Source organism: Gadus chalcogrammus, chromosome 9 (genome assembly GCF_026213295.1).
Source record: "Gadus chalcogrammus isolate NIFS_2021 chromosome 9, NIFS_Gcha_1.0, whole genome shotgun sequence".
Classification (NCBI taxonomy): domain Eukaryota; kingdom Metazoa; phylum Chordata; class Actinopteri; order Gadiformes; family Gadidae; genus Gadus; species Gadus chalcogrammus.
The window spans coordinates 1,751,789-1,775,666 of NC_079420.1; the positions used below are offsets into that span (position 1 = coordinate 1,751,789).

Sequence of the window (23,878 nt, forward strand, 5' to 3'; positions counted from 1 at the left end):
AAAACAAAACAATTTATTTACAATGTATTTGTTACCAGCATTCATAGTGTTGATCAGCAGAGAAATAGTCCGCCCAAGACGTTGACGTCGTCGCTTAGCAACCGACAGCGCTTGGGTTGATACATATCCCGCTTATTACGTTGACAAGTTACCGGACTACGTGCGGAGTGATACCAAAGGCAAAAAGTCCTTTTGTTTACCTTGACAGCGGTCATTATTCATCCGTTGCCAATGAATTATCCAAAAATAATTGACCGCCGGAAGTTGTGAAGTGCCCATGCAAGTGAACGGAACGTTGAAAAGACCCGTGTAATAAACAGCTATAAGTAGCTACCACTCAAGCCAGCAGAGGCTGCCAATGGGAGAAGTTACATAGTACAGGTTTAAAAGTATAGATAGCCTTATAGGTGCAGATGGGTGCCATAGTTGCGTTATACATGCTGTGTGTGGTGTAATAAGATAAGATAAGATACACGTTATTATCCTTGGAGGGGAATTTGTCTTGGACTCCAATCCTCCAATACAAATGCAGACAGTGCATACATATAGGACACAGGCCACATATATCATACAGCATACAAGAAATAGTGCAATTCACACACGCACATGCACACACACACAAACACACACAGTCACACACACATACACACACACACACACACACACACACACACACACAAGTTCACTAGTTCTGGTGGGCACAAATTAATTCCTCAAGCGGTTCAACCTGTAAGTGGGGACTACCCGATGGTAGAATGATGGCTGGTATTCTGCGTGGAGGACGTGTGTCTGATCAGATAACCCTTCCTGAGCTTGTCTGAGCACAGACTGTGCTGTGCTGTGATGTGTGAACCCAGGCATGGGCTGGGTGGCCGACTTTGGAGAGGTGAATTCCAAAGCGCCCGCGGCCGGGGGGGGGTTCTCAGCCTGGGACAGTCCCGCCTCCAAACCAGTTTCCACGGAGACGGAGGAGAAGGGATGGGCCAAGTTCACCGACTTCCAGCCCTTCTGCTGGTGAGTGTGGGCCGGCCCGCTGGGCTCCGTGTAGAATGAAGGTGTGGTCGTCGAGCGGTGGAGTGATTTATTGTCGCTTAATCGCCGCTGGCATGTCATTGTAGAAGACGGATTGTAGTGAAGTATTTATGTTTGCATATATTGGGTCGCTTTGAAAATGAGGTTATAGAAGTAGCACAAAACAACCTCAACAGGGGCTTCTAATCTTTGTTGAAGCGCTGTTCCAGAACCCTTTGGCTGAAGGGGACCGTCGTAAATCCTGGCTGAAGGTCGATGGCTTTGTGGCGCCTGACTGCCGTTAACGCATGGCGTCTGTGTTCTTGGTCATCTGTCCTCCTCAGCTCGGAGACCGGGCCCAGGTGCAGCTCGCCCGTGGACGCAGAGCTGAGGCCCGTGGACAGAGCCGAACCCAACCAGAACCGTAGGTTGGCTGCGTTATGGCTGGGTGCGCCCACCACCAACACTGCTTAAAGGTTGTATCAGCGATGCTAGGCCGAAGCATAAATGATCACATTCATCTGATCGTTCCTCACAATCCGCTTGCTGCTCGCCCCATAAACAGACCGTCAAAAAAACGCGTCACTGTAGTCAGCCTGCGCTCCGAGATCGTACCCAAAAACAAATAGTACTACCAACCACTCAAAACCAAAATAAATAGTATTCAACCAATCACCGACCAGGGGTGGGTGTGGTGGGGTTTTGCGCTGCGTTCATGATCGTTTTTACTGGATGCACGAAACACGGAAGGGAGGGGCGAGGGGGCTCTGTTTGTTTGGGATCTCGCTTCAAAGGCTGACAGAAGAGACGTCACCCAACATCGCTGATACGACCTTTAAGAGCTGTATACAAAACCCTTTTTCCATACTATTGATCAAATATTGACCAAAATTACATTTTCAAATTCTATTCCCAACTTTTTGCCACAGATTAATGGGAAATGTAAGGTAAAAATGGGAACAAAATGTATTTTATTTCCTACTAACTCCACCAGCCTGGAGGTATCTGCCACGCCGGACTCATTATTTTAAATCCATTCTTTACACTTTGAGTCAGCCAGCGGTTGTATATCAATCGTTTTTTTGCGTCATCGGTAATATACCTCTGAAGAATAAGTCCCGCCTTCCCTCGGACGAGTGTCTATGGGCAGTAACTTGGGGCTCCTCCAATCTAGTTTCAACTGGGTTTTTGGACTGTCGGTGGCATTAAAGTAGTAAACGATTATTAATCCTACTTTAACGGCACCGACAATCCAATAACCCAGAGGAGACGAGATGGGAACAGTGTGCAGTTCAAGACGTGACTCAGCTTCTACTTGGCCGCCCACAGAGGTTGTTATGTACGATCGTTCATACCCCCGTGCTATCTCCCAGAGACATGTGACCCAGGGAGCCGGGGCCTCGGGGGCGGGGCTTATCCTCCAGAGGCCGATTCAAACTGAAACGATGTGACATAATTAGAGTTTCAAAAGGGAAGCATGTGGTCCCCGCGCCCCCCCGTCCTCCAGTGACCCCTCTCCCCCCCCCCCTCCCCAGCCTGCGTGTGGAGCGTGTGCGTGGCCAGGAAGGCCCCGCTGGTGGCCTCCGACTCCTCCTCCTCCGGCAGCTCGGACAGCGATGAGGAGGAGGACAAGACCCGCTCCGTCTCCATGGATACCGTTGCCCCCCCGGAGACGGCCAGCGCGGTTGCCGGCGGCAACAGCAGCAGCAGCAGCCTACGGGGACCCGGCGACGCAAACAACGACAAGGCGGTCATGGCCAGGTACACAACGACGCACGCACACACAAACACACAAACAATAAACACACTGGTGTTGAGTACACACTAGGGGTGAAACGGATCAGTGTGTCCACGGTTCGGTTCAGATAACCGTTTTGGGCCTCGGTTTCGGATACGGTTCGGATTAGGATCATGTCCGTGATAGTAAATAGGCGGACTTTTTTTTGACGGAGGGTTTGGGGGAGAAACACAAAAATGAATGAGACCCACAGGCTATTTGCAATGTGTTAATTGACTGCAATCAGACAACTTGCAAGGCTTTTTTGTGCAATAAATGTTCCCCTAAATGCATTTGAAAACATGGTGCACTGAGTGTAACATGTAAGGGATAAAGGCCGACGAGGCTTAGAACTCTGGCGACGAGCGCAGCATGAAGCCAGAGTTGCCTCTACCTGTCCATTATTTCCATCGAACCGGTCGACCTCGAAGGCCGTTATCCCGCTTATCACCCGTTTGTATTTATCTCCCGTATATTTAGAATATAATTGTATCAATTACTTTCTTTAAATTTAGGAATCGTGCGCTTGAAAAGCCCAGTTTGTTTTGAACGCTGACAGGCTGAAGGGAGGGGCGGGAAAAGTATCATTGGCTCGGGCAGCACTGGAGAGAATGCATTCCGCTGGGTCCTAAACACCCTTTTGTTTCGGACGTAGGCTACAGTAGGCAAAATACGCTACATAAGGCAATGCCTTCATGAAACCGAAATCCGCGGATCTCCAGAATGCTCCGAACTGTGGTAAACGAACCGAACGGATTCGGATACAATTCGAATCCGCTGCAGGCCTAGTACACACACAACGGGTACACAACGACGCACACACAAACACACAAACAATAAACACACTGGTGTTAGGTACACACACAACGGGTACACAACGACGCACGCACACACAAACACACAAACAATAAACACACTGGTGTTAGGTACACACACAACGGGTACACAACGACGCACGCACACACAAACACACAAATAATAAACACACTGGTGTTAGGTACACACACAACGAGTACACAACGACGCACACACAAACACACAAACAATAAACACACTGGTGTTAGGTACACACACAACGGGTACACAACGACGCACTCACGCACGCACACACAAATAATAAACTGCTGGTGTTAGGTACACACACAACGGGTACACAACGACGCACTCACGCACGCACACACAAATAATAAACTGCTGGTGTTAGGTACACACACACGGTCCAGGAAGGAAATCTATTCCCAGTCATGAAACGTGCAGGAAACAACGTTTCCTCATGAATCCAAGGCTGACTTAATGCTGACGTCGCTAAACAAACGGAGGACACAAGAGGGACTAAGGGGAGATTCCTGTTTTTAGATTCGGCAGGGAAAGGTTGTTAACTCTCTGTATCTCGCTGTTGCTTAACACTCACACTTTAGGAAATGAAAACAGGTGCAAATAAATTGTTGGCACGGATTCTGCTGACCGTAGCAAAAGGACTGATATCATGGATGTCCCTGCGTGGGTAGATAAGCCTCTTTTTGCTATGATGTCCAGACTCTTTCTATCTTTAAATGGAGACTGGGGACTTTGAGCGAAAGCGTTGTATTCTGCTACCAGAGACTCTGCACTGCTGACCTGCAGCCGTCCGGCTCTATAGAATGCCTCAGTACCATCGTAACACGACTACAATACTACGACAGAGGCCTCGGGCACACTTTGTTGTTAACATCTTGTGTTGCGTTGTGTTGTACTGCTACTGATATAGCCATTATGGTTTCTCATAGCGCAGGGTCTAATGTTACCACGCAGTGATTATTCCCCTCGCGTTGGCTTGGCAGAGGGAGTCCTGGCTACGAGCAACCAGGGAAAGAACCGCCCGTGTAATCTGATCCTGAACCAGTTCAACATCCTAAACTGTATTTATCCCTCGATGTCTTTTATACACTCAAATACACTCCACTGGCTGGGCTGAAAATATACCCTGTGTGTGTGTGTGTGTGTGTGTGTGTGTGTGTGTGTGTGTGTGTGTGTGTGTGTGTGTGTGTGTGTGTGTGTCTGTGTGTGTGTGTGTGTGTGTGTGTGTGTGTGTGTGGTGATTGGACTCGGTCTAGGGTAGTGACTCTGTGTCTCTCCTCACAGTGAGGCAGACAAGATGGCTGCGGAGGGGAAGTTGGCCGACGACAAAGGACAAGGAAGCGGGAAGGAGAGTGGCGCGCCCCCTAGCACGACGACCGAACGCCCCGCTGCGGGTCAACCGTAAGTGTGTGTGTGTGTGTGTGTGTGTGTGTGTGTGTGTGTGTGTGTGTGTGTGTGTGTGTGTGTGTGTGTGTGTGTGTGTGTGTGTCTCCATGGAAACTATGTTTTCGTGTGTAAACAAACTGAATTACAGAAGAAATAAGATAAACTGAAACAACATCAAATGTAACTTACACAAATACGTGAGAAAAGATCTCTGTCTCCTTATGTGGAGAATCCCAGTCCAGTGGAACGCCTTCTGCAGCGTAATGGGCACGGGAAACGCAGTGGTGTGACGGCCTGTACTGCATCCATGTCCTCTGTGTTCCCCTCCAGGGCTCCCCCCCTCTCCTCCAACGGGCCGGCCTAACACCCCCGCCCGGAGACTGGACTCCCCGCGCACGCCTCCTCCATCTCCACCCCCACCTCCACACACACACACACACACACACACACACACACACACACACACACACACACACACACACACACACACACACACACACACACACACACACACACACACACACACACACACACACACACACACACACACACACACACACACACACACACGCCGCCCCCTCCATTTCCAGGCCACCAGCCCCACACCTTTTGTTTGTGTCGGTAATACACAGAAGTGGAAGGTCATACAAGCTGCACCTCAGAGGGCTCCTAACAATATGTCGTTATCGTCGTCGTCGTCGTCGTTGTGGTTGTGTTTTGGTCTGGGAGAGCCCGCATGTAAGTAAGATGAGAATGTGATATGTTTACGGTCTAACGATCTGACGGGCGCCCTTGATCTGATGACACAATCATATTTGATGTCTCAAGCGTGCAGAAGCAATGAAAGACGGATGTTTGTCCAGGCAGCAGCATTTGCTACTATTACTGTATTCTATTCGACTTTTGTTTCCCAAATGTAAAGAGAGGCCAAGTGTGTGCACTGACCGCAGCCAATCAGACCTAGCTTTCCGCAGTACGACATTGTTGTTTTCATTGAGAAGGTCAGCATCGCAGAGCATAAGGGCCGACTATCCAATAGGATAGCTGGCTGTGAAGGAATGATATATAATGAGATATATAATCATCTTGCTAGCATGCTGGTTTTTACTCCACACCAAAAATAGATAGACGTACCCAACATACCTTTAATGTAGGCGTTTAAGCCCGTGGAAATTTGTTACTTTTTTTTAGTTTTTTCTTATTTAACAATGCCAAAAACCTGAAACTGTAGCTTTCGTTTAATGTTTTCTTTTTTTTGTGTTATTTGTTTGTTGTTTCTGTTTGATGATCTATTTATTAAATGTATGGTTGTGTTTCTGGTTCGGAGTGTACCAGTCTGTTTTAGAACACTGAAACGTTGACCTACATGTGCTGGCTGTGGTTGGTCTGTGAGTGTGTCTGGGCTCTGTCTGAGGTACGGAGTGTATTCTCAGGTTAAAGGTTAAAGACGTATTTGGATACAAGGAAAGCACACCTGTGTAACACACACACACATACCGCACACAGACACACAGACAAGAAGTGGCGGTTATGTCCACCAATCACACATAAAACATGGAAAAATCAAATGCTTTCATACCGACCCCTCTCATCCCCAGAGCTGTTGTAATATTGTGACCTTTGAACCTGTATTAGGTTGTGGCTTTACTTCTTGGTAATATGTAAACGTAACGATATAAATGTAAACAGCATATATAAACACTTTATCTATTTTTGGAATAACTCCACCGGTATGGTGAGGCGGGCGTTTTGCTAGGCGTGTGATATGTGCGTGCTGTACCGTTGAAATGAGGCAATAACTGTATCTGTATTTTTAGGTTTTAAGTCCGCGCATCCGGGTGATCCGTCTCTGTCTCTTTCCACGCGCACTACCGGGGAGTGTATGTGCGCATTTAGAAACCACAGTATGTCTTCCGTGTAATTTACTTGAGTTACTGTTTGCCAAGCACTCCCGGCTTGTTTGATCTCACTCTTCCTCGCTCTCTTCTTTTCAGGGATCGGGATGCGTACGGCTGTAGAGCCTTTATATTTTGGAGGCCCCTGTTTATTGGTTTCGTTCTTCTTTTTAGAAGGCACTTTGAACAAGCACTTTCTGTTGCATGGTCTTCTCATGGGCTGGGGAATGTCGACTGGAGCGGAGGACATATCGGTCAGTGTCTGCTGTAGATTATTTTTGTATGCTTTCAGGCAAAGTGTGTAGTAAAACTGTATCAGTGAAGGTCATTATTTGTTTACTGAGGTTGCAGAGGAGATTTTAATCGGCTGTATTTAACATATATCTTGCAAGGAATTTTATTTTGCAAGATTCCGGATTGCCAGAATGTGCAATAGGGCTTGTACATCAGAATGCATCATGGGAATTTTTGTTGGCAATGCTCCATTTATAGAGGACTCAATGGTTTTGTAATTAAGTGTAAAATCCCTAATCAACTTAAATGTAACTTTACCCTGACTAATCAAAACTATGTGTGGCAGTTTCAAATGACAATGTCTCCCCATAATGACCTCTCATTTCACGATAAATTAATCAACACTGACCAAAAAAAAAGTTCCTACTAATGTAATAATTAACATACTAATGCTGCTATGCTTCAAAATGGAGGCGCTCTTTGTGAGGTGACGTTGCGATGTACAAGCCCTATATATAAATTGGAAAATATGATGGCTGCATGGGGAGGCAGGGAAGCGTCGACTCCAGATGAACGGAGCAGTTACATGTGTGTCTGCAGCTCGTTCAAGGCAGCCTCTCTGTGGGTACTATACATACTTTTTTGCCAAGTCAAGAACTTAACCCTTACTTAACCCTTTCCTTCTAAAGCAGTTCTAGGAAATCTGAATATATATATATTATCAAAGCTGTCTATGGGTCATACAGTTATTTATGAAACTTTGACTTGGTTTATCTCCAGTAGTCATGGATTGTATGGTGTTTGATGAACCACTAATGTACATTTGATGAAAGATTTTGTAAAGCATACTGGAGGAATGAGGAATTTGTGTGTAGTGCCAATGGACCCCCCCCCCAACTGTTTAGAACTGGCTCAAATTGATGCCTTGACATCAGTGACACTTGTTCAACTCAGTCGGAAACAAAAATCCCCAAAACAAGTTTCAACACAGATGGCACTGTCAAATATTAAAAAAATATGGTTTACTCTAAATTGCTTTTTCGGAAAAATCAAAACGATACTGAAAAACACAACAGTTCTGGCGATTATTTTGGAAAGTAAATTTGTTGTCTTTGGATACCGTTTGCAGTCACCTCAATATTTCACTGTCAAAACGTCTTGCTTTGGCTTCAGATCGGCCTGCCACAGTCGTAGAGTAGAGCGTACCTCAGCTAGCAGACTGCAAGCTTGGGTTGGTTCGAGCAGGAAGCCCGACTCGTCCTCTGGGTATTGAGAACTGGGTCCAGTTATGCTGTCAAGCACTTTCCATGCACTGTGTCTGACCTATGCTTAAGGGTGCATGTCCGTTCATGAAACCTGCTTTTGTTGTAACATTTGTTTGGTTGAAAGTAGGTTCAATGTGTGCCTGTGTGTGTGTGTGTGTGTGTGTGTTGTGTGTGTGTGTGTGTGGGGGGGGGTGTGTGTGTGTATGTATATGTGTGTGTGTGTGTGTGAGAGAGAGACAGAGTGAGCTAGAGAGATTAATTATCCCTTCATCCCATCAAAGTAAATATCCCTTCATCATGGTAACGAATGAGGTTATCAGCTTATAGTTACACATGCAGACGTGTGTGCGTGGTGGTGTGTTATGTGTTATCATGATACGCGTTTCGTGTGCGTGTGTGTAAGCGCTCGCACGGAGGACAAGTCTTGTAAAAACTTTTTTTTTGTAACTCACACTGATGCTGGTGGACCTTTCCATGTAGAGAGTATTGTGTGTGTTACCTGTCGTGAAACTCAGCTTGTACATTTGACCATGCACCTAATAAATATGCTTAACCACACGGCGAGGCTGTCTGCAGTGAGTGTGTTATACCACAGAGACTGTTCGGAAGACACTTGGAAGCGGCGGAAGTTCAAACACGGATTTATGTGGACTGCAGGTCGATGACGTCACGCTGCGGTCGTGAGGTCTGTTTACTGTCGCATCCTGCTGCCGCAAACAGACCTGCCCAACGCACAGACAAACATACAAGAGGGTATATATATAAAGGGTATAGTACCTTTAGTAAAGTAATAGTTACTGGTGATGTTCCTGTGTGTGTGTGTGTTTATATAGGTGCATGTGTGTGAGTCATTATTTAGTTCTTGGCCAGTAGACCATGCTTTTCTCAATGCATTCCTTCAAAGTTTACGAGGTGGATACAAGTGATTAATGCACTTGTTGCCACATGAGGACTCCTGTCTCACTGGAACAGGGAAATTTACTCCCTCCTTCTCTCACTGTATCACTAGGTCTCTCTCACGATCAGTAGGTCTCTCTCTCTCCTCTCACTGTATCACTAGGTCTCTCTCTTCTCTCACTATCACTAGGTCTCACCTCTCTCACTGTATCACTAGGTCTCTCGCTCTCACTGTATCACTAGGTCTCTCTCTCTCCTCTATCACTGTATCACTAGGTCTCTCTCTTCTCTCACTGTATCACTAGGTCTCTCTCTCTCACTGTATCACTAGGTCTCTCTCTCTCCTCTCTCACTGTATCACTAGGTCTCACCTCTCTCACTGTATCACTAGGTCTCTCTCTCTAGGTCTCTCCCTCCTCTCTCACTGTATCAGGGTAATTTACCTCTGTGTCCCTCCCTTCTCTCTCCCTGTATCATTAGGCCTCTCTCACCTCTCTCACTGTATCACTAGGTCTCTCTCTCCTCTCTCACTGTATCACTAGGTCTCTCTCTCCTCTCTCACTGTATCACTAGGTCTCTCTCTCTCTCCTCTCTCACTGTATCATTAGGCCTCTCTCACCTCTCTCACTATATCACTAGGTCTCTCTCTCTCTCTCTCTCTCACTGTATCACTAGGTCTCTCTCTCTCTCACTGTATCACTAGGTCTCTCTCTCTCTCTCTCCCTGTATCATTAGGCCTCTCTCACCTCTCTCACTATATCACTAGGTCTCTCTCTCTCTCTCTCTCTCACTGTATCACTAGGTCTCTCTCTCACCTCTCTCACTGTATCACTAGGTCTCCCCTTCATCTCTTTCTCTCCTCTCTCTCTGACACATGAACCCATGACACACGAATCCCTGAACTGTTGCTTGTGAAAGAAGCAGTGTGCCTTGGGTGGATTTTGAAAGTACATGAGAGGGGGGAGGGGGAGAGGGACAGAGAGAGAGAGAGAGAGAGAGAGAGAGAGAGAGAGAGAGAGAGAGAGAGGCGGAGTTGAGAAGGAGGGAGTCATTTCTGTGGATAAACCTGCCTGTCTGCTTGGATCCCAGGGAGGAGGAGCCTCCGGGGACGGGACTCAAACAAAGGAAACATAAGCAAACTGACACTGAGCACGCAAGGAGGGAGCCAGGAACACACAACCTTTACTACTCTACCATCCACTAGTAACCCCTGGGGTCAACGACTAGAAGGCTTTTACTCGGTGGCCCTGTTACGTAAGGAGCCCAGCGGTGGACAGGTTTGTGAAGAAGGACCGTGCGTGAGCGTTGGGGATCCTGTGTGTGAGATCACGGCTCTGCCATCTGCGACTGGGAGTGTGTAAGCGTGTGTGTGTTTGTGTGTACCTGTGTGTGTTTGGGATGGCAAAGCGGGGCTGGAATAATCAACAGCTCTGCTCGTAGCTCAGTGTCATGGGGGGTTGTCAAAGTTACCCCTCAGCAAGTGAGACGGACGCCATCCACGACTCTTCGGACCCGAATCACGAAAAACTGTGAGTACGTCTTCTCCCTCTCCTTCACTTCGGTTTGCGCTCTGAGGCAGATGTCATGGACCAGATGTTTTTGTGTACCGAGCAACTTGCAGACGAGGCGGAGGTCTGTTCTTCATGTTTCTCTTGTCCCTGTCAAAGTGGTTGTTCTTCCTTGTCTTACTCCACACCCTACACCTTTTCTTTTCTCCTGTTTATGCCCGCCTGTCTGTTTCCATCAGTCGATAGGGAATGGTTTCTGTGAAGGGTACGGAGGCGTCTCTGAAGGAATAACAATACACAACAAAAAAAGCAACAGCCCAGACAGAGCAACAGATGTTGAAGCTGGACAGCAAAGAGTTGGCTGCACATGGTTAACTGAGGAATGTTCTCTAGATAAGAATGTGTGTGTGTGTGTGTGTGTGTGTGTGTGTGTGTGTGTGTGTGTGTGTGTGTGTGTGTGTGTGTGTGTGTGTGTGTGTGTGTGTGTGTGTGTGTGTGTGTGTGTACACGCTTGTCTGTGTACTAATGGCGCATATTTGGAAGATATCATCAGCAGAGGTGGGTTGCTCGAACCGCAAGAACTTAAGTTCAACTGCAACTTAAGGCTACATTCGGGAATACAATGTTTGTCTGTGTTTGTGTGTGTGTGTGTGTCTCTGTGTCTGTGTGCGTATGTGTGTGTGTGTGTCGGTGTGGGTGTGTGAGGGTGAGGGCATTGCATGTGTGCTCTTGGAATGGACTTTATGGAGACAGCTGGGGGTGCTGACTTCAGCATTTGTTTCTCCCCCACGGTGGAGGCTAATGTAAACACGGGGCTGAAAGCGGGCGGGGGGGGGGGGGGGGGGGGGGGTGTTTACATGCAAATGCATGCGCGTACGAGCAGAGCAGGTTCCCCGTGTGTACCCAGGCGGGCGGTAGCTATGCAGGGGAGAGGCTGCAGCATGGGGCCGGTCGGTCGGTCATGACACCGCTACAAGCGAGCCTCTGTGTTATCGGTGGAGAACCAACTGTTGTTCCCTAAACGATGCCCCGTCCCTCTTTTTGCAAAGCACTTTTCACTGCCTACTTCTCTGTAGGACATAGATTGGAACCACATTCACACACATGCGCACGCACGCACACACACGCACACACACACACACACACACACACACACGCACGTAAACACACATACATACACATACACCTCTCCCCAGTTGGTCGTAACCCTGTAGTGAGGACAGCGTTATCACACCGAGCAAGGTCACAGTGGGTAAACACTGGATGCTACTGTGTCAACCATTCCCATGGAGCTGCCGCAGTATGTTGTAGTTATTGTGTTCTACCGTGGAAGCACGGCAAGCAATACATTATTATGCGGTTGACATGCCGTAAGAAGCCCTTGGAACTTGAATCTACAGAAATCATATTCTCAAAGGATGGAGTTTACTAACTTTTCCCTCATACGAATATTCACATTGCACCGTATTTTTAAATACAATGTGTAAAGTAGGAAACAAACACAGCATTGCGTACGTCTGTAGAGATTTGAATATATTCAAACTTCTCTGCCTAGCCTGTCATTCCAGGACACAACAGCACAGCGTATACAAACACAGACTACAGCCATGAAGTTCTAACACAGAACCTCTACGACTACTACTGCTTTGATACCAGTGTCTACTACATGATTAGTATCAAACAGTAACCCTAACATATGAGGGAAGGCTCTGGTAGGGTATAATATGTGTATAGTATGTATATAGTATGCGTTGGAGAGAGGAGTGTGAGTTGAGCATGCAGTTTTATTGTAAGCCAGTGCAGTGCTAGCATGGGTCCAGTGCACTTTTAACTGTTATTACAGTCCAACTTGCTAGCATTAGCTTGTGGAAAATTGGACAATCCAGGCCGCGGGTAGAAGAGTAGTAAACAGTTTGCTTCTGCTTGGTTTTTGTGTATTGAAGTTTATGATTCCATAAAGTTGTATCTTCTGACAGCAGAAGATGGATATTATCTGACAATATTTAATCTTCCTTATCACTCTCCCCCTCCCCCTCTCCCTCTCTCTCTCTCTCTCTCGCCCTCCGTATCTCTCTCTCTCTCTCGTTCCCTCTCTCTCTCTCCCTCTCTCTCTCTCTCTCTCTCTCTCTCTCTCTCTCTCTCTCTCTCTCTCTCTCCCCCTCTCTCTCTCTCTCTCCCTCTCCCTCTCCCTCCCTCCCTCCCTCTCTCCAGGGGGATTGATAACAACAACCAGGAGCAGCGTCCGTATCTCCAGAAGCAGAACGTCAGCCTGAGGATCCCCCACGCCGACATGTCCCTCCTGACCACCCGGCCCCCCGGCGTCGACGAGGCAGAGTGGCTCGCAACCAACAGTACGCTGCCCGGACCCCCCCCCCCCCCCCCCACACACACTGACACACCAGACAGAGCACACGCATGCACGTCAATACACACACATGCGCTTGCGTGACCAATACGCACAAGCACATCAATACACATGACCACACACATGCATGCTTGCATGCACACGCACACACACACACGCACACACGCACACACACACATGCACACACACACACACACACACGTTATACGCATACATTTAAGCACACACACATGCCAATACACACACATACAGTGCGTACGCGTGAACGCACTTTCTAACACTAACGCACGCTGTTCCTCACTGCTGCATTGTGAGGCATCTCGCTGATTGCATCATTGCTGTAGAGATACACTGATACACACACGCACGCACAGTGCCAGCTAAGACACCTCCAGCTAAGTGTCTGTGTCTATCTGTTCCCTGGCTGCAGCGATAGCGTTCTTCAAGAACATCAACCTGCTCACCAGTGCTATGTCCGAGTTCTGTACTCCAACCACCTGCCCTGTGGCCTGTGGGCCAGGCAGCACGTAAGTCCTTCAGCCGTTGATCCGTTCTGTACGTTAAAGGAAAACCAAACATACTCTTTGAGCTACTCTCAACCCACTGTCTAAACAGTTCCTATTGGCCGACTATACTGTACATATTGAGCAGGGCTACATGTTCGGGCTGTCCTTCCCCTCCAGTCTGAATTGGGGCTGCGTTGCCAGAACGTTTGGTTGAGGTAACCTTGTACCCCAACACTGCCAGTAACGATTAACACATGCAGTAGCACTAGTTTAACTAGCAACCTTCCAGTTACAAGTCCAGCCACTCTGCCTCCTGAGCTAAGTCCACCCACAAGTTGTAAGGGTTTGGGTTTCCCTTTAATGCACACAAACTCTCTCTCACACACACACACACACACACACACACACACACACACACACACACACACACACACACCTGATGTGGGCTGGGTGTGTGTGCTTGGGCGCGTCCAGGGTTTACGTGTGGACGGACGAGCAGGGAAAGAAGCTCAAGTGTTCGGCGCCGCTGTACTTCGACTACGCCATGTGCTACGTCCAGGACCTCCTGGGAGACGAGGACGTGTTCCCCACCAAATCAGGTCCGCCCGGGTCCCCCTTCGCCCCCCGCTGTCTGCTTCTGAGGTCCACGCCCATCCCAGGCCCGTTGAGACTATAGACCGGACGGTTGATCCCTAACGGGACCGGGGTGATTAGTGCCGGTTGTCTCGATATGTTCTGTAAAGGCATAAACAGGTTCCCCTTTGTGGACGGTCGATATGCACCTATATCCATCTTTCTATTGTTTTGTATTGATGCACGTTTACACCACGAATGGAGTTCTACAAAAAGAGTTAAATTGCATTCATGGATTACATCATATAGATGGCTGTGCTACAAGCATAGTTCATTCAAGTAAGACAAAGAATTGATCGATGACATGTGCACCTATGGTATTTATCTTACGATTAATCCCAAATTGTATAAAGTTCTCATTAATTCCCTCTCCCCCATAAAGGTCCGTCGTGATAGTCTTGTGTCTGCAGTGTCCTCCTAAAGGGGGACCTTCAGTGACACCTTCAGTGACCCCCCCATGTCCCCCCCCCCTCAGGCACGCCCTTCCCCAGAGGCTTCGTGTTCCTGGTCCAGAAGGTGTTCCTGCTGCTGTTCCGCACGCTGGCCCACTTCTACTGGTCCCACTACCGGGAGACGCTGGCGCTGGGCCTGCACCCCCACCTCAACACCCTGTTCGCCCACCTCACACACTTCTGCCGGCAGCACGCGCTGCTGGAGCCCGAGGACACCGCGCCCCTGCAGGACCTGGTCCGGGCCCTGGAGGGGCGCGGCTACAGCTGAGGGCCCCCCCCACACACAGGGGGCCCCCCACACACACAGCGGGCCCCCCACACACACAGGGGGCCCCCCACACACACAGGGGGCCCCCCACACACAGGGGGCCCCCCACACACACAGCGGGCCCCCCACACACACAGGGGGCCCCCCACACACTCAGGGGGCCACCCACACACACAGGGGGCCCCCCACACACTCAGGGGGCCCCCCACACACACAGGGGGCCCCCCACACACTCAGGGGGCCACCCACACACACAGGGGGGCCCCCACACACACAGGGAGCCCCCCACACACTCAGCGGGCCCCCCACACACACACACACACACACAGTTATACACACACACACACACACTCACTCACACACACACACACACACACACACACACACACACACACACACACACACACACACACACACACACACACACACACACACACACACACACACACACACACACACAAACAGTAACACTGACAAACACACACAGTGGCACAATCACACACACACATACAGTTATACACACAAACAAACACACACAGTTATACACACCCAGACACAAACACACACACACAGTAACACTGACAAACACACACAGTGGCACAATCACACACACAAACACACAGACACACAGACACAGACACACACACACACACACAATTGCACAATCGCAAACACAAACACAAACACACGTACACAAACGGTAACACTGACACACACACACACACACACACACTAGCATACAAAAACACCCTGCATCACGATGGCCGTTTCAATGGTTCACGCATTTGATGTCACCTATGTCTACGACAACGTCTCTACAATGGACAGGTGGTCTGTGTGTGAGAGGGCCAATAGCGGACACACCCAACGGCTTCATGCACTCCATAGGCCTGTATTCACTTCTGGCAAACGATGATGTTATTGCTTATGTATTCATGTGTAACAAAATGGCTCCAACTGTCATTATCTTTTTTTATCCGTTTTCCTCATGGCTATAATGAAATATAACATTTAAAAATATATATTTGTTGTAGGCCTAATAAGACATAAGGACATTTGGAATAAATGTAAAGGTTTCTTGAGAACGAGTCAAAAGACAGTGTAGCTGACGAAATGCTTAATGAAATCTGCAAAAATTCAAATGTATTCAAACGACGTTGGCCGATGTTGGCAATGGGGAATAATATGCCAACGTTTTTGTTTGTCTCTTTTTGTAAAGACACTTTGTTTATGTTACAATTGTGACGGTTTATTTTTTTTCACATTGTCCACTAATTTAATATCCACATTAAGGGAAAAGGCGTAGACTGTAGGTCCTGTTTAAATATCGAAGTTGGTTATTTTGCCTGTGATTTTAAGCCATATTGCTCCAGAGAAGTTTCTACAGTAGTTGTTGATCTTTCATTTTGACAGTGTGTCCGGTGTTTGGTGTCTTCCCTGATGATGGATTTAAGTGTTTGGAGAAGGTTTGGACATGTGGGATTGGTACCTGTCCTCGAGCACTAGAAGAGCTTACCCTGCTCCCAGGACAGTGGAAGCTGCACGTCTATCACACAGGAGCTAGGGACAACTACGCAGAGTCCTTACCTGAGCCCTGAATGAATCGACGTTCCCAGAATTAGTCGACATCTTTCCTGAGTCACGGTGACTCTACATTGGGTTCTGGACCAACCTTCCTGGACAAGAAGAAAGACAGAGAGAATATAACAAAATCATGGATGTGGTGTACATGGAGCATCTATTGAAAAACCTTATCGATTGTCCCTTGATGAGAGAAGGGATATCTATGCAATACGTTATAACTCAAACTATATGTTTCACAAATGATTTGTGTGTTTATGTGTTGTGATAACCCACTATTGTTAAAGCTAATGAATTATCACTCATTCCAGAACATCTGTGAAAGACTTTGCCGGGACCAAACCTAAACTGGTAAAATAACAGTAGTAATTCACAACCAACACAACGCGACAGCCAAATATGAAAGAGCACTGACTGAAATCAACATTGTATCCTGGAGGCCTATTGGCCTACTGTCACCTAGAGTGGCCTTTGGTTCCAACTATGGTAGGGCCTATAAAATACTCATATCAAACTATTTATAGGACCCTCTCCAGAATGTTGACATACAGCAATATGCTGTTCAATTCATATTTATTCAATGATGATTTATAGTTTTCTTTGTTGTCCTCAACACTATATATCTATCTGTCTCAGAGATATAAAAATGTAATCCTTGTTGAATGTCACTTATTCCATTTAATTTGAAGTCAATTTAATGCTACTGCAATTTATCACAATAACACGAAGGGCTTCACCTGGCTGGTCAACATGACAAAAACGTCTTCAGGAGCAATGAATGCGTAGGCCTAACTGTCGACTTGCTATGAACTGCTATGAACTTGGGAGCTGGGAAACTTTTCCTGGTTGTAATCCTATAAAGTAGGCCTTCATAAGGTGGCATATCGAGGTCATGTGGCCGGTGTTTTTAAATGACTGCAGTCAGTAATGTGAATATGCAATTATTCTTTTGAGAATCCGAAACACTGACGAACATGGGCATCATAATCAATGTGGAAGAATCCACAATGGTAACTGTCGATAGGAGAATCTATCGACATCTAACTACATCCCGCTGCATTCGATATGCACCTCCATTACATTACATTACAAGATACATTTCTTATGATTCATACTGTACATATTTGTGTTTGTTAAAAAACAGCCTAGTGTATAAATGGGACACTGGCACTCTTTGCACAGCCACTGCATGTGTATTTATCTATGGTTTATCGTTTGCATATGAGGTGTTGCGGGAAAGGTCTTGAAGACAATTTAGCCAATTTAACACCTAAAGTCAAAACTTGGGAACAACTTTTCTACACGATATTAGAGTGAATAAGGGGACACAAGTGAAAGGTTCAATGTATTAATTTTTACATTTAAAAACCATAAACCATTATAATATTTCAAATGAAATACTTATCTAACGATAAGTGAGTGAGTGAAGTCTGCTAATGCCAACTATGTCCTGGATAGGAACATTGAGATTTTCTACATAAATGTTGATTCTTCTCAGGATAGCTGTAGGTCACTTTCCAAAAAAAAAAATCACCAGCTAAATCACTTCATGTTGGGCATAAACATTAACCACTGTGGTGCCAAGTCTGTTAAGTATTTAAAAAAATAAATAATTGTCAACAAAGTAACGTGCAAAAATGCCATCCTAAAAAGAAGGCTTGTGAAACTCACTTTGGCAAAACTCGCTCGTTGATGTCCTTCTCGGCTTGGTTCCCCCATGACATGATTGAAAACAAAATAAGTGCTAGCCTTGGCTTAATAATAATAATAAATGAAAATAGTTTCCAGTCTATACTTTAACTCTGCTGTAACTCATTCTCCACTTCCCGAAGCACCTCAACAGCCGAACTATTTTAATAATCTCCCCCGAAAGTACTATAAAATAATAAGTTCGGCGCTTTTATTTAATTTTTAGTCGACCCTGGCTTGCCTCTTCCGGCTGAGTTTGTCTGGAGGGGCAAGAGGGGCTCTAGCCCCACCAGCCCAATGCAATGTGTATTGGACTTGAAACATTGAAATGCGCATGCTCTGAGTGTTTCTCTGTTGAAGTGGACGGAGACTATTTTACTTACTGGTGGGGCTAGCCTATATGTCCATGGTGTGGACTTGGGACCGTTAAATATCCCAGGATGCATTTCGCATTTCGCATTTCGCATTCGTGTTTTAAAATATCAGTGTGTAAGCTATAAAATAGGCTATATAGGAACATTTGAAAAGTATAACAAAGATGGAGGCCTATTCAACATATTTGCATACTATTATTTTAAAATGAAAGAGGGCTTGTTTATTGTATAAGTCGCTGATGGAGGAAAACCCATCGCAACAGAAATCCCGATCGGATCCATGTGAGTGTGTGTGTGTGTGTGTGTGTGTGTGTGTGTGTGTGTGTGTGTGTGTGTGTGTGTGTGTGTGCGTGTGCGCGTGTGTGTTTCCATTCTATTCTATTCTATACAGTGTTACCCTTTAGGTTTCATTTAATAAAAACGACAGTGTTAGCCCTTATGTTTTTTTCCCATGATGACTAATGAAAAACAACAGTGTTACCCCTTATCAATTAATTTGACTAGGACACATTTTAAAAAAATTTCAAATATGTTTTTTTTTCATGACGAACAATAAAATACAACAGTGTTACCCCTTATGTTTTTTTTCATGACGACCAATAAAAAACAACAGTGTTACCCCTTATGTTTTTTTTCATGACGACCAATAACAAATGACAGTGTTACCCCTTATGTTTTTTTTCATGAAGACCAATAAAAAACAACAGTGTTACCCCTTATGGTTTTTTTCATGACGACCAAAGAAAAAGGACAGTGTCACCCCTCATGTTTCATTTGATAAAAAACGACAGTGTTACCCCCTATGTTTTAATGGATAAATATCGACAGTGTTACCCCTTATGGGTTTTTCATGACGACAGATAAAGAACGACAGTGTTACCCCTTATGTTTCATTTGATAAAAACGACAGTGTTACACCTTGTGGTTTTTTTCATGACGACCGAAGAAAAACAACAGTGTTACCCCCTATGTTTTATTTGATAAATATCAACATTGTTACCCCTTATGTTTACTTCATGACGGCCGATAAAAAACGACAGAGTTACCCCTCATGTTTTTTCCATGTTGACCAATAAAAAAACAACAGTGGTACTCCTGTCAACGTTTTTGCGGGGATCCGAACCTGAGCAGTTTAGAGTGTTAACCTCCGAACTTATCAATGCACCATCAAGACACCAAATAAACTCAACACAATGGTTATACTTGACTTTATAATTTGCATGAAATAGAGATAAGAGTCTTCCAACAGAGGACATCAACCAGACTTGAACCCCGGTCTCCAGGGGGTTAGCTCACAGCTCTCTCCACTTCCCAATGAGATTTATTACTAAAATATGTCTGTGGTTATAGATGACAATATATATGCAATAGACATGATAGCATTACGTTTCAAATTAAAGATATTGTGTTTTCCACAGAAATTGAGCCGCGGTCTCCAGTGGGTTAGGCAGAGTGCACTCCACTGCACCACTGAGGCGATGACAATACACAATAATCAATCATCAATAAAGAGGATATACATGACATTAAAATGTATGTGTGTATTGCTATTATTTCCCTTATGTTTTTTTCATGACGACCAATAAAAAACGACAGTGTTACCCCTTATATTTTATTTGACAAAGACAACAGTGTTACCCCTTATGTTTTTCTTCATGAAGACCAATAAAAAACAACAGTGTTGCCCCTTATGTTTTTTTTCATGACGACAAATAATAAACAACAGTGGTACCCCTGTCGACGTTTTTGCGGGGATCCGAACCTGAGCTGTATAGAGTGTTAACCTCCGAACTGATCAATGCACCAACAAGACACCAAATAAAGTCAACACAAAGGTTATACTTGACTTTAGAATTCGCATGAAATAGAAATAAGAGTCTTCCAACAGAGGACATCAACCGGACTTGAACCCCGGTCTCCAGGGGGTTAGCTCACAGCTCTCTCCACTTCCCACTGAGATTTATAATTTGATAATGTCTGAGGTTATATATGACAGTGCAATAGACATGATAGCATTCCGTTTAAAATTAAAGATATTACCCCTTATGTTTTTTTTTCATGACGACCAATAAAAAACAACAGTGTTACCCCTTATCTTTTTTTTCACGACGACCAAAGAAAAACAACAGTTTCACCCCTCATGTTTCATGTGATAAAAACGACAGTGTTACCCCCTATGTTTTATTCAATACATTTTGACAGTGTTATCCCTTATGGGTTTTTCATGACAACAGATAAAAAAAGGCATTGTTACCCTTTATGTTTCATTTGATAAAAAGGACCGTTTTTATTTTTTCATGAAGACCAATAAAAAACAACAGTGTTACCCCTTATCTTTTTTTTCATGACGACCAATAAAAAACAACAGTGTTACCCCTTATGTTTTTTTTCATGACGACCAATAAAAAACAACAGTGTTATACCTTATGTTTTTTTTTCATGACGACCAATAAAAAACGACAGTGTTTCCCCTATGTTTTATTTGATGAATATCGACAGTGTTACCCCTTATGTTTATTTCATGACGGCCGATAAAAAACGACAGTTACCCCTCATGTTTTTCCATGTTGACCAATAAAAAACGACAGTGGTACCCCTGTCGACGTTTCTGCAGGGATCCAACCTGAGCTGTTTAGAGCGTTAACCTCCAAACTTATCAATGCACCAAATAAACTCAACACAATGGTTATACTTGACTTTATAATTCACATGAAATAGAGATAAGAGTCTTCCAACAGAGGACATCAACCAGACTTGAACCCCGGTCTCCAGGGGGTTAGTTCACAGCTCTCTCCACTTCCCACTGAGATTTATAATTTAAATATGTCTGTGGTTATATATGACAATATATATGCAATAGACATGATAGCATTACGTTTCAAATGAAAGATATTGTGTTTTCCACAGAAATTGAGCCGCGGTCGCCAGTGGGTTAGGCAGAGTACACTCCACTGCACCACTGAGGCGATGAAAATACACAACAATCAATCAACAATAAAGAGGATATACATGACATTAAAATGTATGTGTGTATTTCTATTATTTCCCTTATGTTTTTTTCATGATGACCAATAAAAAACGACAGTGTTACCCCTTATGTTTTTTTCATGACGACTGATAAAAAACTACAGTGTTACCCCTTATATTTTATTAGACAAAGACAACAGTGTTACCCCTTATGTTTTTCTTCATGACGACCAATAAAAAACAACAGTGTTGCCCCTTATGGTTTTTTTCATGACAACCAAAGAAAAATGACAGTGTTACCCCTTAGGTTTTTTTTCATGACGACCGATAAAAAACGACAGTGTTACCCCTATGTTTTATTTGATAAATATCAACAGTGTTACCCCTTGTGTTTTATTTGATAAATATCAACAGTGTTACCCCTTTGTTTTTTTTCATGACGACCAATAAAAAACAACAGTGTCATAGATCGCTAACTAGCAGAGAGTTGTAAGCACTTTCCACCCTTTTCAGTGGAGGAATTGGACTCCCCAAGCAATGTTATACTTAAAAGGAGCAAGTAAGTAACATATTAATTTAGTCTTTCGGCCTGTAGCATATAAACAAAATGAAGCAACTGTCCCATATTTCTAACTGCATTTGAAGTAGACATTGATACTCACAAAAAATGGACGCTACAGGACAGTGATCATGATTTGTCTCAATATCAGAATAACAACATTGGGTCAAATAGCAATGGCTGGTGGAATGGCCATGAAGTAGGTCTGTATATGCAGTGTAAGCTTGTCCAGGCCCTGCAAGTCAGGATGTAGGCTATGAATCTGAATGAAAAGCAGGTAAATAGGTAGTGGCCATCCCCAAAATGCACCAGAATACAGGAAATCAAATCTATTAAATTCCAAAAAGATTATGGGGGGGGGGGGGGGGGGGGGGGAGAACCTCAGACCCCCTGTCTATTACTGTGCCCCACCAACATGTTTGATCGCCAGCCGCCACTGAGAATAACCAATGGAAATAATTCTCTGCGCAATTTGAATTGTGTTTAAATATGCTACAGTGGTCATTTGTTTAGCCAATTCATGTTAAACAATGAGGGTTTTGATTGTCGGGTCGGGCCTTTGATCGAGCGTTTGTGTTATTTTTGTTTTTGTTATCGTTGCTTTATTGGCCTAATTTGAGGAGAAATCTATGCCATAACCAGACATTTTATAGGCCTTTTATTACACGGGTCTTCTCAATGCCGTGGAACGCTCCTCCGGTAACTTGTCAACCCCAGCCTCTTCGGTTGCTAAGCGACGTCACCGTCTTATGGCGGACTATTTCACTGCTGATCAACAATACGAATGCTGGTAACGAATTAATTGTAAAAAGACACACCATGTGAAGTTATTTTCCAAATAAGATTTGAAAAGCTTTGGACGTTTATTTACAACACTATTTACATGGTTTCGGAGTAGTACACTTTGACATTTGAATACAATTCAGCGAGAAAGGCGAAGAAGAATAAGAAGGGGGCGTTCCAGTCTGCGTAAACGGGAACCCCCACCACACGAGAACACCCATTTGCGTCTGCAGTGGGATGATATTGAATTTATTGGCTCGACCGTAGCCAATTAGTGAACAATGATTGGTTGTCATGTTTGGGGTAACCAAGGACGCCACCAGGGTTCGTTATGAACGACGGGGGAGCTACGCTTCGTCATTCAGTCTTGAGAAAACGTCTGTAGTTTGTTGAGATTATTAACGATTTCTAATTATTTAAGATTACCTTTGATGCGCAGCCATGTGGCCAAAAAAAAAGCGTATGAATGTGTGTGTGTGTGTGTGTGTGTGTGTGTGTGTGTGTGTGTGTGTGTGTGTGTGTGTGTGTGTGTGTGTGTGTGTGTGTTTGCGTGCGTGTGCTTGTGCGTGTGTGTATAGGCTATATATATATAGTCTATAAATCAGCCATAGTATATATACATACATGTCATATTCTGATAATTAGCCTACATATAGAAGTTATGAATGTAATATATTATATAAAAAAACAAAGTAAATCTATTTGAATGGTCCAATCAATGTGTTCTGTTCCCTCACCACAGCGGGACGTTCACATCGTGCTGTCAACAGAAGGAGTCCCTGTTAACACCAGCACCACTGACGCCTCCTCCTGGCGCTTGAATGAGCATTTGAGCCAGCAGGGAACACAGGTTGGCCCAACTCTCCTTGTCACTCAATGTCGGGTTATTCT

The 23,878-nt window shown here is 45.1% G+C and overlaps 2 protein-coding genes across 4 annotated transcripts in view; both read left to right on the top strand.

The window, feature by feature from the left end:
- The window catches only part of ppp6r2b (protein phosphatase 6, regulatory subunit 2b), a 22,133-nt gene extending 12,801 nt beyond the window's left edge, over positions 1-9,332 (top strand). For all 3 annotated transcript variants that reach the window (XM_056597906.1, XM_056597905.1, XM_056597908.1), the window contains exons 20-24: positions 858-1,014; positions 1,356-1,435; positions 2,547-2,772; positions 4,910-5,026; positions 5,342-9,332. In XM_056597906.1, coding sequence (XP_056453881.1) covers positions 858-1,014; positions 1,356-1,435; positions 2,547-2,772; positions 4,910-5,026; positions 5,342-5,375 — 614 coding nt within the window. In that variant the 3' untranslated portion in view covers positions 5,376-9,332. The remainder of the gene's footprint in view (positions 1-857; positions 1,015-1,355; positions 1,436-2,546; positions 2,773-4,909; positions 5,027-5,341) is intronic.
- Positions 9,333-10,380: 1,048 nt separating this feature from the next.
- On the top strand, positions 10,381-18,978 carry LOC130388560 (MOB kinase activator 2). Its single transcript, XM_056597910.1, has 5 exons — positions 10,381-10,831; positions 13,022-13,161; positions 13,606-13,702; positions 14,156-14,280; positions 14,790-18,978. Exons 1-5 carry the CDS (start codon positions 10,752-10,754, stop codon positions 15,032-15,034), a joined length of 687 nt encoding a protein of 228 aa, XP_056453885.1. The 5' UTR covers positions 10,381-10,751; the 3' UTR covers positions 15,035-18,978.
- Positions 18,979-23,878: the final 4,900 nt, after the last annotated feature.

Bases quoted from the DNA above. Each gene is read 5' to 3' on its own strand.
- LOC130388560 (XM_056597910.1), top strand. From the start codon at position 10,752: ATGGGGGGTTGTCAAAGTTACCCCTCAGCAAGTGAGACGGACGCCATC. The intron at 10,832-13,021 runs GTGAGTACGTCT...CCCTCTCTCCAG, and splicing joins GACCCGAATCACGAAAAACT to GGGGATTGATAACAACAACC. The intron at 13,703-14,155 runs GTAAGTCCTTCA...GGGCGCGTCCAG, and splicing joins GCCTGTGGGCCAGGCAGCAC to GGTTTACGTGTGGACGGACG.